Genomic DNA, 17,896 nt, shown 5'->3' on the forward strand with positions numbered 1-17,896 from the left:
ATTACTATGCTTGGAAAATGCTAGCATCCGTATAAAATTTGGTCAAATTATGGTGCAAAATCTGGATTTTTTGCAAACTTGTCATATTTTTGTGACATCTCCTAAGCATTTCCCTGAGAGCATAAGGAATGGTATTAACTTAATGAAACGTTGTGGCCTCTAGAAGAGTCTTCATGAAGGGAATACCTCAGAGGTAAAGATCTTGAGGACTGTAAGAAAAATCTGTGAGTCCACAAGTGGAGGAACAGGAACAACCATGAAAAGTACGACCAGCTGAGAACCCACCCAGAGGAAGGGATGAGGAATGAGAGGTTTGCCCCTAACCCATATATTACCCTTCTATAAACTACTGGGATGCTTTTTCACTGTACTTGGAAACACTACCATTTTCTGTGAATGAGCCGTTGGGTTCCAAGGCATTCCCCTGCAAAACTGCAGCCGCCGCAGGCGTGGTCACTACACATTGGGGGCACTGGTAAGGGCTCCAGATGAGGGGGAGATGAGCACAAGTCCTCCTTTCTTTCTGGGAAAGAGGTAGACCAGACTGCTTTCTTCCTCACACTGCACTGTATCAGCTATAATAAGAAAATGGACTGGGTAGAAGTAGAGAGGCGGGTGATCTGGGAAAATGAGGAGCCCCAGGAGGTGGGGCAGGCTGGGAGGAAGGCCCCTTGTCAGGAGAGGAGGCCAACAAAACTCAGGGGAATGTACTTGGACCCCAAGGGCACTAGGGGATGGAAAGTGCTGCAAAACTTGAAGACCTTTGTTCTTAGGAAAAGAGGTGGAAACTTCTGCTTTCCTTTCTCCACCCTGTCCACGCTACCCTGTTTCCAAGACCCAAAACTCAGGCAGGTACCTTGAGCATTGTAAGTCAACTACATCAGGGTTTAGCCTCCCTCAGAAGGGTTGGTCTGGGCACTCAATCACCAACCTCCCACTTGCTGTGTGAAAGTGTTTCAAAGTCTGCCTGTAAACCAGTTGTTTGGAACATGATAAAGAACTTCCTCATAAGATTACTTACTTGTCAGCAATTCTTTATGTGTATTCCTAGTTTTAGAATGTAAGCAATGTGCTTTGAATCTCCAAAATATTTTCTATGGCATACAGGAAAAAAAAATGAACTTTTTATAAGGAAAAAGAAATGCCCAACATGTGTGTCATCAAAAGGAAACTTCTGTATTGTACATTCATAGCAATACTTCCCACTGGCATTTATAATGACACTTAAGCACTAAAAATAAATGTTTGTTTTCAGACACAGAGCAAATCCAACAATCTATCACTTCAATAAACCATTCCATTATTAGGGAATGGCTACAAATATTCTCTATGTGTACTTTATATCATTCTGGAAGTACAATCAAGAGGCAATGCTTTATTTAAGGCTACATATTAAGGCTACCTTGGTTATCTGAAATATGAAATATGTATAAGCAACAAAGATACTTTTGTTAAAGGGAGTATAAATTAAACACTATTTCCGTTTTAGGAAAAGAAATGCTATTACAAGCCAACTAGACATTCAAAATGGTATCTTAAAATGTATTGCTATTCCTGTATTGCTCAAACTACCCATTTCAGAACACCAAGAGATTCTTACTTTATTTTTTTTATCTTTTAAGCAAGGCTACATCAGAATAAAGACTTTTGAAATTAAACTTTCTTTTGTGTTAAAAGAGAAATTTATTACAATAAAGTAAGTGCAAGTGTTATTAAAAACGCTGGCTAAAATTATAAAGTGTCTATATAATTTTTCTAATTATAAATATCGGAAATAACATCAGCAATTCTATATGTACAAAGAACTTTGAAAACATAAAATCAGGTGATGGGTATTGAAGAGGGCATCTTTTGGGATGAGGACTGGGTTTTGTATGGAAACCAATTTGACAATAAATTTCATGTATTAAAAAAAAAAAAGAAAACATAAAATTATGCACAAGGCCACAATATAACTGCACATTATCCTTTTAGGTTTCACTTTTATCTTCTCCTAGTCCCAGATCATTCCAGAATACGAAAAGATATGCTAATTCCTCAGATTCCAAACTTCAAAATTTTAGTGTTTTCAATGCGTGTCAGTTATCACACATTAATAATCCTTTAAAATCATTGTATTCTCATCAAGTGGTTCTAGTTCCCATATTTTTCTTTATAGATCTTGGACCAAAAGTTGAGCTAGAAAAACTGACTACAGGATCTAGCGTGGCACGTACTCACAATGATTCACTTAAAAGTGGCAGAGGGGTTTTATACATATATATAAAAAGATCTACAAGGCATGAAAGACAGTAAGTAGCGTCTTTGGGCACCCTCTGTTTGCCTACTTGGCTCCTGTTCCTGTAGGACGGAAAAGTCAGAGCCGTGAGGAAGTAAAGGCAAATCAGAACTGCTGGGAGTGTGTTGGCTTGGAGGGGGAATGGAGGTGGAAAGCAGTACAGAGAAGGAGCTGGGGAGAAGTGTGTGATTACAAAGGGAAGTTAGAAAGTATTACCTATCTGCTCTTGCCCCCCTGCTAAAGCAGGGACTGGTTCCAGCCTGGCCTCCTTTGGTACAGCCCAGTTACTCTGTTACTTTGCAGTTATTCTGTTTCCCCAGCTCTGTGAAAAGAGCTATTGCCTTTCAGACAGTGAAACATAACTGTTCCCTACTGAGAACAATTCTGCAAATGTGAGGAACAATACAGGTTTGGACATTTCACAAATACCAGAGAGACTCTGAAGTAGGCCTCAACATGAAGGCAGGTGAAACAATTTTTACAAACGAGCAGCTAATACCCAGAGAGGTTAAGCCAAAGGGAAGACAAGGACACTAGAGGTGATACTTATTCCCCTATGACAGCACTTGTCAAACTTTAAGGTGCATGTAATTCACCTGGGAGCTCATCTAAAATGCACTGGATCGGGGGGGGGGGGGGGGGGGGGCGGGGAACCTCTGATTCTGTATGAACTGGCTCCTAAGAGATGCCAGGTGCTCTATGGACCACACTTCGAGAGGCAAGGGTCTACAACACAAAGAGGGAGCCGCTCTCTCTGGGCCACAAGTATATCTTGGAAGTCCTGAGTAGAACAGACTTGCTCCAGTGCTGTCTGCTTACCCACACTCATCCCCAGGCAAAATATGTAAATGCATCACACAAGTGAACGGCTGTGTACAAGACTGTGTTAATATATCTTCTGAGAGCACCATGACTATATGAAGAGCCAAACAAATAAAAGAATTCAACTTGAGTACATGGAGAGGTCTATTAGCTGGAAACAAAACTGAGCTTTCTCTCCTGTAGTCCTTCTTACAGTGAACATGATATAAAGGTATAAAAAAATAGCATAGGAAATTTCATAGTAAAAGGCCACATGTGCACACAAATACATATAGCATGACTTCTAAGAAATAAAATGCAATTTATCAGAATAAAGTGCTACCACTGCTCCCAGCTAAAATCATCTCCTCTTCCAAACACAAGGAAAAAACCTTGAATTGTCAGGAAAATGACTGCATTGCCTGCCAGCACAAGGCCACAGGCTCCCCATTTGATCTGAAACACAAGGAAAGAGGATTAAATCTTTACTTTCTTCATATCATACTCTTTGAAAATCTCTGTTATTTTCTGCATTAGAATCATCCAATGAAATATTACATAAAACTGCTAAAAGGCTTAATAACCTAACAGGCAGGAGACAGTGAACTATTCAGTAATTAGCCTAATTACTTCGTGATGCTTGATAATTAAGTCTGTATCATCCTTATCATTTTCCCCATTAGACATATTTCTCAACATGTTTTCAGTAGACAATGATTGCCTTAAGTAAAATAAAAGCACCCAGAATATAAAGGGTCTAATTATAATACCGGGTACTAAAAGATCTATACCCATTGCCTCCTTTCAGGAAAACAGGAGTTGCAGAGAATTATGGATTGGTCTGTTTCTTTTCTAGGCAAGAACAGACTTTAAATAATAATCTGCATACAAATGAAAACAGCTTCCCAGCGTGGCAGATGGTTCTACAGAGGCGCAGTAGGGGATGAGAGTACCCTCTAGTGGGCATTTTGTTTTAATTTAAGCAATAGAAAGAAAACATCAATGAAAGTTTCTTCATAAAACAGAAATCCTTACAGCCAAACTTAAATATTAGTCTACAGCACAAGGAGAGTAAGGTCTTGAAGATTTTGCATTCAAAAAGCTCCAATGCTTGTCATCTAAATAGAGTTCAAACTGGCATAGCATTCAAGAGCCTGCGCAAGTGGGCTTCCCCAACCTTTCTAGCCTCCTTCTCAATCACGTCCTTTTGACTCTGCCATATTGAACTGCTATTTATTCCACATATTGCATTTTCACACTTGGGTGCCATTCCATAGAACAGCCTTCCCTACTTGAATCAAAACCTTATTTAGCCTTTGAGGCCTACATCAAATGCCAGTTGGAATTTCTCTCTTCCTGGTGCTCCTATGGTGGTGTGATCATGTTTCAATTATCACACATAATACATTCATAGTGTACTTACCCATCAGGCTAGTTTCTGTGCCTCTGGGACACAGACAATGTCTGGCTCTTATTCCTGGTATCTTACAAATAGCAGATGTCCCCAAGATCCAATGCCCCAAATAAGAGTTTCATGAAATTGAAACAGTATGTAGTTAGGGGGAATAAAAGCAAGTAGCATGAAAAGCAGTGAACGTTAAAAAAGAAAGAAGTGAATAAATTATACCCACAATGTGTGTTTTGGAGACAAAAAGAAAACAATTATACAGGATATGAAGATGGCATCTTATTCACTGTATCTTCTTGTAACCATGTAGGTGTCCCTTAAAAGATGCCTTACAGTATTGAGTTGGAAACTGTGTTCACGATCCTATATGCAGAAGAATTTGATGTGATGTTCATTTTGGAACCAGAAAAGCATTGCTATTACATTCTCTGTGGATCGCCCTAAGAGGAAAGGATTTGATAAGCACAATTCCAGAAAACAGTTTAAAGAGCAAGAAATCACATGCCCCGGCTAAAAGTTGTGAGAGAGACAAAGAAAGCATTCTGAAAACATAGCCAAGGCACTGATAGGGAGATCTAAAATGGAAAAGAGAAACTACAAACACATCTGGATTTGAGAATTAAGCCTAAGCAATGGCAGTGAAACTGATGTTCTGAAGTAAACTCAGCAACAACCGAGCAAAACAAGAGAAAACAAAACTTACCACAGACACACGGGCAAGAATAACAGGAAATCCAAAGGCAGAAACAACAATTCCAGTAGTGAAAAAATATGCCAGCTCCCGACAGGCACTACTTGTGGCATCAGAGTCATACGTTGCTCTTTTGGCAATGAAATGGGGGATGGGAGAGATGGCGTGAAATATCAGGACAAACAAGGGCCAGTAAACGCTGTCGGATGGACCCAGAAGAAACCCAAAAAGAAAAGTTACGGTTACATTGTAAAGACATGCTGCCATTTCAAAGTTAGAATTATCTTCAGTGTCTAGGTCAAACAATTATTAATTTAATGGTCAATGCTCGTACATGAGATGATTTATACCAGGAACAGGTAAGGTGCAATGATTAAAAATTACTAGTCCAGGGATGCCTGGGTGGCTCAGTCAGTTAAGCATCTGACTCGCGGTTTCGGCTCAGGTCATGGTCTCACGGTTTCGTGGGTTCAGGCCCTACATCAGGCTCTGTGCTGGTAGCGTGAAGCCTGCTTGGAATTCTCTCCCTCTCTCCCTCTCTCCCTGCCCCTCCCCTGCCCGTGCTGTGTCTGTTTTTCTCAAAATAAATAAATTTTTAAAAAATTTTTAAAAATTACTAGTCCATTAGTATGTCGATACCATACCCTGTGTTAAAAAAAAAAAAACTACACAATGTGTAATCAAGAATCTTTATTGTTTTCTGTTATTCCTGAGCTGTAATTTCTTGAAGGCAGAATCTTCACTCAGTCACCTTTGCTTTCCCTATAGAACGCAAGACAGTGCACCCACTTTGCACCCACTAACTCAACAGAGATCTTCTGAGTGTATACACGTTGGAAACCCTTCAATGGCTTAGTAAAACCCAGATTCCTTTCCCTGGCCTACAAAGCCTTCCATGATCTGGCCAACTTCTCCCATTTGCATTGTGCCATCTTCTCTTTATACACTCAGTCAGTAGCCACGCCAGCCTTTTTTCTGTTCCTGAAACACTCTGAGCTCATCCCCATCTTAGGGCCTCTGCACTAGCAAAAACCCTCTGCCTGGAATGCTCTCCTCCCTGTCTTCTTGTTGGCCGGCTCCTTCTTGTGCAATCTAAGCTGAGAGGCCTCCTAAAAGTGGCTTTCCCTGATCATTCAATTTTATTTATTTTTTATTGGAGTATAGTTGATGCTTTAGTTTTTGGGGTACAACACAGTGATGCCGACAACTCTATGCAATATGTAATATTCACAAGTGTAGCTGCCATCTGTCCCCATACATTGCTATTATGATACCACTGACTATATTCCCTATGCCGTGCCTTTTATCCCTGTGACTTAGTCATTCCATGACTGGAAGCCTGCATCTCCCACTGCCCTCACATTCTGCCCAACCCCAATTTGTTCTCTTCAATAAATGGTAGTAGGAAAACTGAATAGCTACATGCAAAAGAACGAAGCTGGACCACTTTCTTACAACGTACACAAAAATAAACTCAAAATGGATTAAAGACCTAAATGTGAGACCTGAAATCATAAAACTCCGAGAAGAAAACACAGGCAGTAATCTCTTTAACATCAGCCTTAGAAACATTTTCCTAGATATGTCTCCTCAGGCAAGGGAAACAAAAGCAAAATCAAACTACTGGGAATACATTAAAATAAAAAGCTTTTGCACAGTGAAGGAAACCATCAATAAAATGAAAAGGCAACCTACTGAATGGGAGAAGAGATTTACAAATGATACATCCAAAAAGGGGCTAATATCCAAAATATAGAAAGAACTTTCACAACTCAACACCAAAAAACACCTACATAATCCAATTAAAAAAGGGTAGAGGACCTGAATAGAATTTTTCCAAAGAAGATATACAGATGACCAACAGACACATGAAAAGATGCTCAACGTCACTCATCATCAGGGAAATGCAAATCAAAACTACAGTGAGATATCACCTCACACCTGTCAGAATGGCTAGTATCAAAAAGACAACATGGGGGCGAGGCGCCTGGGTGGCTCAGTCGTTTGGGTGTCCAACTTCAGCTCAGGTCATGATCTCACGTTTGTGGGTTCAAGCTCCACATCGGGCTCTGTGCTGGTATCTCAGAGCCTGGACCCTGCTTTGGATTCTGTGTCTCCTTCTCTCTCTGCCCCTCCTCCACTTACTCTCTCTCTCTCTCTCTCTCTCTCAAAAATAAACATTAAAAAAAAAAAAAAGACAACATGGGGGCACCTGGGTGGCTCTGTCAGTTAAGCATCTAACTTTTGACTTCGGCTCAAGTCATGATATCACAGTTCATGAGTTTGAGCCCCATGCTGGGCTCCACACTGACACTGCAGAGGGTGCTTGGGATTCTCTCTCTCCCTCCCTCTGCCCCTCCCCTGCTCATTCTTTTCCTCTCTCTCTCTCTCAAAAATAAATAAATAAACTTAAAAAAAAAAAAAGACAAGATATAACAAGTGTTGGCAAGGATGTGGAGAAAAAGGAACCTTTATTCACTGTTGGTGGGAACGTAAATTGGTGCAACCACTGTGGAAAATAGTATGGAGGCTCCTCACAAAATGAGAGTTACCATATGATCCAGGAATTCCTCTACTGCATATTTACCCAAAGAAAACAAAAAAGCACTATTTCAAAAAGATATATGCACATCTATGTTCACTACAGCATTATTTACAATAGCCAAAATATGGAAGTAACCCAAGAGTCCATCAACAGATGAATGGATAAGGAAGATATACATGGAATACAGAGTATTACTCAGTCATAAAAAAGAACAAGATCTTGAGACAACATGGATGGACATAGAGGATATTATGTTAAGTGAAAGAAGACTGACCATCCATTTTAAATACTTCAAGTTACCCTTGTGCACATCACCCTCTTGACTTTTTGCCAGCATTTATCCCTATTTGATATTTCCTTGTTTATGAGAACAAGAATCTAATTTGTCTCAATCAATCACCATTTATCCCCAGGGCCGAGATGAGGTATTCCATTACCACTTACTGAATGAACAAAATGAATTTTAAGTATGGAAATCATAAAACTAAATATGCTTACCAGTACAAACTTTAGATATACTCTAATCTTTATTGTAAGACATAATAATACCATAATGCAAAAAAGTTTTCTTCCCAAATTTTAATGTTTTGTATTTATTAAAAATTGTCATCGGCTTTTCAATTACATTTGCTCTATAAATACTTCAAAAATATTTTTCTCCATCAGTCGGATGTTTATTATGCTTCATTCCTTGAGAGAAAAAAAAAAAGGAAAGTCTCTATTCACTTTAAAATATCCACATCACAGTAATACACGGAGGTCCACCCCGACAGTCAGCACCTCTAAGCAGAAGTTGTGACAAAGCTAGACTGTAATGAAAGCTTATTTCAGCCACAGATCTAGGAGTACGGGACAGCAACCAAAAAGCAAGAAGGGGAAATGCCCTTCATCAAGAGGACTCAAGATGTACACACTGAATTCTAACTCCTAATTCTAAACTATAGGGATTATAGTGGGTTTCAAGAATCACCAAATAATATTGTTGAAGGGGCTGTTAGAGATTATCTAGTTCAAAGCCTTTATTTTTACCAGTGAGGAAACACAGATACAGAGACAAGAAGAGGTCTGGAAGAGACCCAGCTATGACCTGACATGCCGACAGCCAGGAGCTCTTAATTATTAACTTCCTAGAATATAGTGAGAGTTTTCTGTACAACAATCTAAGGCACTGTGTTCCCATTCATAGTAAGCGATCAATATTCAACTATGAGAACTATTAATGTAGAAGCAACCTTGTTTACATACAAAATTTGGGTATTAAATATACACTATTCAGAAAACGTGTAGGCCAGAGATTGGCAAACTTTTTCTGCAAAGGCCAAACAGTAAATATTTTAGACTTTGCAAGTCACGGGGTCTCTGCCTCAACTACACAACTCTGCCCCTGTGGTGCAGAAGTGGCCAGAGATGGTACATAAATGAGTGTGGCTGTATTCTGATAAAACATTTAATTTCAAAAACAGGCATCAGGCCATGTTTGGCCTGTGGGCCAGTTTGCTGACTCCTGATGTACAGGATAATCCTGGGTCACCATCATTAAATATAAAATTAATTTCTTTGTAGTAGCAGTAAATGGCTCGTTTTTGTTTAAAACCTTATAGAGATTGTAGAGAATTAGAACACCTGGATTTAGAGTTGGTTGTAGAATAATGGTCAAGAGAGTGAGAACATGAGTCCAATCTCTGCCACTTAATGCTGTGCGACTTGGGTTAAGTCTTTGACCACGCTGGGCTTTTGTTTCCCAGCTAGAAATGAGGATAATACCTTATATCCTTAAAAACCAGACTCTGGTAACAGCTGCAAACACTCTGGACAAATAGAAGTTATTGCTTACAACCAGCTCCCTCTTGTGTTTAGACAATCTCTGACCAGGACTGGGGTGAGAGATCTGAACTCATCAAATGTCCCAACAACTAGCTCCAGCTGGTTTAAGTTAGTCCCAGCATCTCCTGTGCAGTTAGATGCTCAACCAATCACCTGGGAGGCATCCCAGAACCCTCTCCCCCTGCTGAATCCTGACATCAGTTAACAAAACCTGTTAGTTCTGCCACCTAGATCTCTCTCTTTCCTTTCATTTCATTCCTACTGCCACGGCCCGACATTTTGCTTGCTTTATGACAGTAGTGCCCTACTGCGTGTCCTGACGGCAGTCTCAGCACCTTGCTATCCACTCTTACATTTTGGCCAGACTGACTTTTTTCAAACAGAAATCCCCTCACCCTCCAAACCTATTCTCAGGATATTTTTCCAGCTCCTATGGCTTGAAGTGTAAAATCTGACCTCTTTTACATGGCATACAGTGCCCTAAAGACTGATTGACTCTACATCCTTGACCAACCCTTCTATTGCTCATCCCAGCTACACTCTATGCTCTACCATAATGAACCACATGTGGTTTCCTGGAGAGTCTCTATGCCTTAATGTCTGTGGGCCTGAGCATATGACTTTCCTACTGCCTGAAGTCCTCCTTCCCCAGTTTCCGGCATGGCCTGCTTCCTTATTTTCTTTGCATTTCTGCTCACAAGTCACCCTCTCAGAGAGGCCTTCCCTGACCACCGTCTCCCCAGTCTCTGTGCCCTTTATCATTTATTCTTCATAACATTTCTACCTCTGATAGAATGGACATTTTTAAATCTGTTTAGTGTCCATCTCCCCCATTGCAACACAGACTCTAAGAGAGTAGGACCTTTGTTCTTATTTCTTAATCTCCAGTTCCCATAACAGTGGCTGGCATGTGGTAAGCACTCAACCAAGAGTTGCTGAATAAACACATTTTGGTGAATGTTCCCACTGCCTGGAATGCCCTCCCCTAAATCATCAGCCCCACAAACTCTTATTTAGACACAAAGTCTCAGCTTAAAGACAACAGCTTCTCTGCAGCCCTGCCTGACTCTCCCAAAGAAACTCAGATACACCTTCTCAAAGCTCTCCGTGTACTGTGCACATGTCTCCACTACAGCTGTCATCTTATGGACTAGACCGACGCCTGTCTGCCTCTCAGGCACAACTCAAATTGCAAGCTCCTTGAGGACAGGACTGTATCTCTTCCTTTTTATATCCCCAGCGGGTCCAGAGTAGGTGTTCAAGAAATGCTTACTAAATGAATACATCAAGTCTAAAAAGAGCTTTTCTCTGCACAAATATAAATGACCCACGAATGGACCTGGACTTCACTAACTCATTGGTTAGAGCCCGGCGCTAAATTCACTAAACTTGCTAACACTCACAGGAACAGTGACAAACGCACAAAAACAAGAATAGTTCTTTTTGAAATGAACACTTACCCATAATCTTCTAAGGCACATCCCAGCATAAGAAAAGTCAGCCCAATAGCCCCACTGAAGGATAATGCCACAAGAGCTGTGAAAAATAAAACCAAGAGTTAAAAGGTCCCAATCAGTGGTTGCCAGGGACCTGGGGGAAGAGGGGAGGAATGGGAGTGCCTACTAATGGGTATGGAGTTTCTTCTGGGGCGTGGGGGGGGGGGGGGGGCGGTGTGTGTGTGAAATGTTCTGGAATTAAATGGTAGCAACGGTTGCACAAACTTGTGAATAAACTAAAAACCATAGAATGTTCCACTTTTAAAAGGTTAATTTTATGGTATGTGAGTTATATCTTAAACAAAAACATTCACTTAAAGAAGTAAAAGGTTCCCAATTTACACAAATGTAGTTATTTCATTAGTTGACATCACATTTGACTAGCAAATGACTGCCTGTGTCCACCACTTTAAAATCACTAGGTGAGAAAGGTCTCAAGCATTTTCCAACCCCTATCTAATATATAAATTCCCTCTATTTGTCACAAGAGGCCAACCAGCTTGTCTGCACAACTCCAGTGAAGAGGCATATCATTTCCTTCTGCCTGAGGCATATCATTTCCTTCTGATAGTATCTAAATGCTGAAAACCCTTTCTTCAAATTATATCCAAAACTGCCTCACTGTAATATATATATGCCCTTTGATCATTCTGTCTCTCCCAACCCCAGTACTTCAAGTATTTGAAGACTACTTTCATGTTTTCATACAAAATGACTCCCAAGTAGTATCCACCAAATAAAATATTTATTCCCTGCATCTGTTCAACACTAATCGCTGAGGGGGTAGGAACGTTATTTGTCCTTGTCATGCTGCTGAGTGGGAGACAGAGTATCAAGGTTGTTAAAAAAAATCCTGAGCTCTGAGTCACCAACATGGGTTCAAATCTCAACATTGCCACCAACTGGCTGTGTGACCTTGGAGAGAAACTGAACCTTTTCAATCAAATTTCTCACCTATAAAATGGGAATAATGGTGCCACCTTATCATGCAGCTTATGAGAAGTAAAGGGGATAATCCATGTGAAGTGTTTGGCAAAAAGAAGGTGTTCCATAAATAAATGCTGACTGATGAAGGTACTTGCTCACTTTAGCAATATTCTTTGCTAAAGGTATAAATTCAAAGCACCAGACACAATTTAGCCAAATTTTCTTCTGAAAAAAATCCATAATACTCACAATTAGTAATTCACTAAATTAATTAACATTTTGATTGCTTCCTTTTACTTTAAGAGATTTAGGGAGACTGTTTTATAGGAAGATACGAAGGTGCTTTTTAAAAACATCTGGAAGTATATAGACGTTAGGGCACAAGACAAGACTGCCAATTTTAATTTTTGTACTCTTCCATGTCGTACATGTCACTTTTTAAAGAAAAACGTACAAAAGGAACTTTTCGCATATTGTTTCATTACAGATGGTCTTTTCTTGGTTGGCACTATCCCTTCCCTGTGCCTGACCTTTTGTATCACTCCCTTCTTCAAAGCTAGGAACCAGAGACCTCTTCTTTCCGGTCTGTGACACCCATCTCTCAAGGTTCACAAATGTATCTTCAGTTGATTGATTCTTTTTTCTTTTTGGGGGGAATCAACATCCTCTGCCATATTTTAAAGTTGGAGCTAACAAGGAATCCAACTTCATTTCTTTAGACTGTCCTTCTGCTGAGACATTGCGTTTGACCCAAAGTTCCCTAGTATCACGAGGGCCCAGCCACATCTGATGCTGCAGCCCAGAACAGGTCCTGGGACCTAGGCCTGCACCTCCAACTCCAATCTGGACTTCTCTGCCCAGGTAGCCAACAAGGACCTCAAAGTCGACATGTATAAAACCCAAACATCCCACCCTCTCCTTCCAAACACATTCTTCCCTTTAAGTTCTATCCTGAAAGACCAACGAACACTATCATCACCTTCTGTCTTACAGAAGATCACCAAGTTAAGGTGACTCAACCTCCCAGGTGTCACTCAAAACCACCTCTATACACTGAATGAGCATGTTCCCTCCCCAAATTCATGTTAAATCCTCCTGCCAATGTGATGGTACTTAAAGCTTTTGGGAGGTGATTAGGTCATGAAGGTGGGACCCTCATGGATGGGATTAGTGCCTTCATAAATGATACTCCAGAGCTCCCTTGCCCTGTCTGCCATGTGAGGACACAGTGAGATGTCTATGAACCAGGAAGCAGACATTCACCAGACCCTGCATCTGTTGGCACCTTGATCTTGGACTTCTCGGTCTCCAGAATTGAGAAACAAATGTTTGCTCCGTAAGCCATCCAGTTTCCAGTATTTTTGTTAGAGCGGCCCTAAAGGACTAAGATACCCACCCTCCTCTCTTGAACCCTCTACTACTGCCCTGGTGCATGCCCTCACCATCTCATGCCTGCCTCCAACCTTGATTCTTCCGATCCATCTTCCACACAGCAGCAGCAGACAGCAATCTCTCAAATACACAACGCTGGTGTCACCCCTTCACAGCCACTTTCACAGCCTACGAGTTGATCTGGCACAATTCTCCCCACTTGGAAAAACTGTCCTTGCTCCCTCCTTAGCCAGGTGATGCCTTACTGATTTTTTTAGATTCAATTCAAGAACTGCCTTTTTCTCCCCAGAGCAGGGTTAAGTTATCCCATCTGTGTTAGTTTCCTGGGGCTGCCATTAACAACATACTACAAACTGGACCATTAGAACCACAGAAGTTTATTTTCTCACACTTCTGGGGGCTTGACGTCTCTAATCAAGGTATTGGCAGGACCATGCTTCCTCTGAAGGCTCTAAGGAAGAATCTTTCCTTGCTTTTTCCTAACTCGTGGTGGTTGCTGGCAATCTTTGATGTTTCCTGGCTTCTAGCTGCCTCAGTCCAATTTTTGCCTCTGTCTCCATACAGTGTTCTCCCTGTGATTCCATGTGTAAATTCTGACCCCCCCCCCCTTTTTATAAAGACCCTAGTCATTGGATTAGGGCACACTCTAATCCAGTATCATCATCAAGTTAATGATAACATCTGCCAAGACTCTATTCCCAAATAAGGTCACATTCACAGATACCGGAGAGTTAGAACTTGAACATACCTTTTGAGGGATACAATTTAATCCATAACACCATCTTTGTGCTCCTCCTGTTATCTAAGGACACCTTGGACACTTCAACAGTAATATAATCATTTCCAGTTCTGTCACCCAAAAATAACTTTTATCTTTTTATCCCAAGTCACAGGCATACAATGGTCCCTCAATCTGTAAGATAGTTCACCCCTTAGTGAACTATCTGTAGCTTCCTTCCCTTAGTCCTTTTCCATTTCATGGTCTTCCTTTTCACTACATCACAATTTCTAACACATTCACACATAAACAGTATCATTACTTGATAGTTTCTGGGCATGACTAAGCACAGCGCAGTCCAGTACTGGCATACTATCGGTCACCCCTTTTCTGCATTGTCTTCAAATGGACACGTTACACACTGGACACTGTCCAAGTAAATCACATTTACTAAACTGATGGTGAATATAAAAGTCAGCCAGAAATAATGATACAATGTGTCTGCTAATAGCTCACATACTCAGATAAATTTCAGAGTGCACACACATGCATGCAAATATATCGTTGTTTATAACAGATGTTGATTAACTAGGAAGATCTTTGGTTACCAATTCCAAAGATGGAAGTTAACTCCAACATAGAAACAAGTTACACTACTCTATTCAAACATCAGAAATCGAATGGTTTCCTACCAAAATAACAGGAAGCCTTCCAATAGCCTCTCCTACCGCTGCCATCCCCCACTTCTCTAAAGTCATACAGATAAGGGAAGCGGCGTTCTTGGTACCTCCTTTTTCAACTGCCCCTGTAGTTGAACACTCTCTGTACAAACACTACTTTCTTGTCTGTCCATAGATGAATAAACACTAAAGAAAGCAGCGATAACATTCCACCCAATCTATTCTCCACAATTATGAGAAATACAGCATTTCCGTGGGCTTTCTGTTGCCTGCAGTCAACTCTGCCCAACTAGGAAAACTCATCAGTACCGAAAGAATTAAGAACCCCGGGGCCGAGAAGACTGGAGACAATGGCTGCTCTAGAAGAAACTGGAAACTGCGGAGCGGCAGGAAGAGGGAGGAGAGGCGTCAGGGTGGACATGTCGGGAAATGGAAACCCAGTCCGTTTAAAACTGAGCAGAGATGGGGGCGGGGGTACTGAGGAGCCTAGAGGTGATGCTCCTGGTCTACCCGGGTCTCCAAGAAGGGTACTGCTCCTGGCTCGCCTGGAGGGTCCCGGAGAGACCGGCAGGAGCGTGCAGACCAGTGAGGTTCCACCCGCATCCTGCGGGGCGAAGGAAGAGGGTGAGCGCCTCCTCCGCCCCCGGAGAGAAGGGGAGAGCGGCAGGCTTGGGGGAGGCCGTTCCCCGCCCACACGCTGAGAGCGCAACTCCAGGCTTAGCCCGGGACGGCGGCGACACCCCACCGCAGGACCAGCTACCTTTAACGCCCGCCATGTCTCCCGAGCTGGGGCCGCGGCTGCTTCCGGCTTCCTGCCACGGCCCGCCGGCCGCCCAGACCCGGCCCGGGGTCGCACCACGGGCCCCGGGCCCGCCCCTCCACGCAGAACCCCGCCCCTCCCGCAGAACCCCGCCCCTCCACGCAGAACCCCGCCCCTGCCGTTTCCGATCCTTCCCGCCCCGCCATACAGAGCACGCCCCTGCGGGTTCCGGCTCCTCCAGCCCCGCCCCCATAGCCCCGCCCCTGCTGGTCTCATCTCCGCCTGCCACGCGATGTAGAGCCCCGTCCCCTGCTCGTCCGAGACCCAATTGGCAGAGCCACGCCCCTGCCTGTCCCATCTCGGCCAGCCCTGCCACGCAGAGCCCCGCCCCTTGCCTGTCGCTATTCCTACCTACCCAGCCACATAGAGCCCCGCCCCTGCTTGTCCAAGCCAGCCACGCAGAGCCGGGCCCTTGCGGGTCCCTGTGGGCTCCAAGTTTACTCCAACCACGCACAGCCCCGCCACTGCCAGTCCCGATTACTCCCTGACACGCCACTCAGAACCCCGCCCTGAGGGTCCCGATCGCCTTTTCCCCTCCACTCAGAGCCCCGTCCCTCTAGGTCCTAAGCCCACTCCGGCCACGCAGAGCTCCGCCCTTGCCACGCAAAGCCCCGCCCAGATCGTCCACAACTCCACCCCCGGCTCGCAGAGCTCCGCCTACCCCGTGATCCTGGTCCTGGGCTTGCCCCGGAAATGCACTCTCAGCCTGTAAACCGGGTCTTGTTGCCGGAGCCTTTCTCCCAGATCCTGAGCCCTACGCATAATCTCTTAACCTGCCCTACACCCATCCTTTTCAATCCGTCGGCTGGGGCCTCGGCTCCTCCGGGACCGCTGGGTGCGCGGGCCAAGACGCTCCAAGGCAGCCAAACCAGTGCAGGTCCTGAGCTACAGAGGCCCAGCAATCGCGGTTCCTGGCTGCAAGGAATTTCGGCCTTAGGGTGGAGACCGAGAAAATGGGGAGAGGGAAGGGGGGAAATTACAACCGGTAGCGAAGGGAAGGACACTCATTTACTGAGCAGAACTTTTCTCTGAGCCCCAAGATGCTTGTGTGCGTGTGTGTGTGCGTGCGCGCGCCTGCCTGTCTGCGTTTACATGGCTGTGGCTGCAGCCGGTTTAGTTGGGGGTGGGAGCACCAGAGAACAAGTCCGTAGGAGACCTTTCTCCGAAGATGGACTTGCCTTGCTTAATATGAACTTTAGCACTTTTCAAACACTCGTTTTCTCTCTTACACCGTGGTTTATTTAGAGACACAAAGACCAATAACCTCTTTTGCTCCTGAAGCTTTCATGAACCTTTAAATAGTTATTCTTACACCTTGGGACCTCAAAGTCTGCAGGTAACTAAGACCAATTTAAACCTCAGAGGGCCATTTTGTATTTACTCTTCCTCACGGGAATAGAGAGTTTCTGTCTTGGTGGGGACAATCTGGAGGAGATCTTAAAAGCCATTTGATCCAAGTGCTTTATTTTACCTTAATGGAAAGAGGCTCAGAAAAGGTAGGGCTTGCCAGCTTTTTGGAAGAGGTTGGGTTACAGGCCACTTACGCCTCATTGTAGCCAGGAACTACTGCCCCCTTTCTATTGCTTTTTCTTAATTTTCAAAGAGACTGAAAGATAAAGGGGTTCCTTTGGCTGCTTGAGAAGTACAAATTCTCATCACCGCCGCCTTTCAGGATCCCCATTAAGTTTACTTTTTCAAAACTGTACAGTCAAGTATTATTGTCTCAACCTGTTTACCTATGAGTTCATTTTTCTAGCCCCTCCCATATGTCCTCATAGATGGAAGGTAGTTATTAAAAACATTGTGTTGCTAATACCTGGCTCATTGCAGACCCTTGCAGATCCAGAATTACATTGTACTCTACTTTGTAGCCTGCAATCTACTCAAGATCCTTCAGAATGTCTTTTTCCCGCTTTTGAGTATTACTCCTTTCTAACAGCAGTGAAAGTATTCAGGGGGAACTGCCTGTCAGCCATATGTTCCTTCACTATAATGCCAAGCCTGTGAGCTGTTCTAGCAAACTAACCAAACATGAGGAGGAGGTCCTGGGAACCTCTGATGTATAGCCAGTCCATCAGAAGTACAGGTAATAGCTTACCAGAGGGCAAGGTGTGGGGAGAGGGCACTGAGCTTCCAAGCCCTCTCTAGGTGTGTCCCCTCTACCCACATTCCCAGGTGTTCGCCAACTGGAAGCTCTCTGAACGCTGTCCTTTTGGGTTTTCATGGAGGCTTCATTACATAGGTACAATGGATTAAATCATTGGACATTGGCGATTGAGCCAACCGCCAGTCCCTCTCTCCTCCCCAGAGTTCATG

General features: G+C 43.2%; 1 protein-coding gene across 2 annotated transcripts; it reads right to left on the reverse strand.

Annotated features, from left to right (window-relative positions):
* Window positions 1–1,155: 1,155 nt before the first annotated feature.
* On the reverse strand, window positions 1,156–16,056 carry LEPROT (leptin receptor overlapping transcript). Of its 2 annotated transcripts, none has more exons than XM_060621192.3 (4): window positions 15,936–16,056; window positions 11,008–11,083; window positions 5,191–5,377; window positions 1,156–3,535 (listed from the first exon to the last, which is right to left on the reverse strand). In XM_060621192.3, exons 1-4 carry the CDS (start codon window positions 15,943–15,945, stop codon window positions 3,419–3,421), a joined length of 390 nt encoding a protein of 129 aa, XP_060477175.1. In that variant the 5' UTR covers window positions 15,946–16,056; the 3' UTR covers window positions 1,156–3,418. The 2 variants fall into 2 exon arrangements, with proteins under 2 accessions (XP_060477175.1, XP_060477174.1); XM_060621191.3 differs by lacking the exon at window positions 15,936–16,056 and adding an exon at window positions 15,521–15,653.
* Window positions 16,057–17,896: the final 1,840 nt, after the last annotated feature.

The sequence above is a fragment of the Panthera onca genome, chromosome C1 (assembly GCF_046562875.1).
Source record: "Panthera onca isolate mPanOnc1 chromosome C1, mPanOnc1 haplotype 2, whole genome shotgun sequence".
In the NCBI taxonomy this organism is placed as follows: Eukaryota; Metazoa; Chordata; class Mammalia; order Carnivora; family Felidae; genus Panthera; species Panthera onca.

Excerpts from the sequence above, each read along its gene's own strand:
- LEPROT (XM_060621191.3), bottom strand. Across the intron at positions 5,378-11,007 it reads TGTGCCTTAGAAGATTATGG|CGTTTACTGGCCCTTGTTTG; the intron begins GTAAGTGTTCAT and ends TCCATCCGACAG. Across the intron at positions 3,536-5,190 it reads TTCTTGCCCGTGTGTCTGTG|ATCAAATGGGGAGCCTGTGG; the intron begins GTAAGTTTTGTT and ends CTTGTGTTTCAG.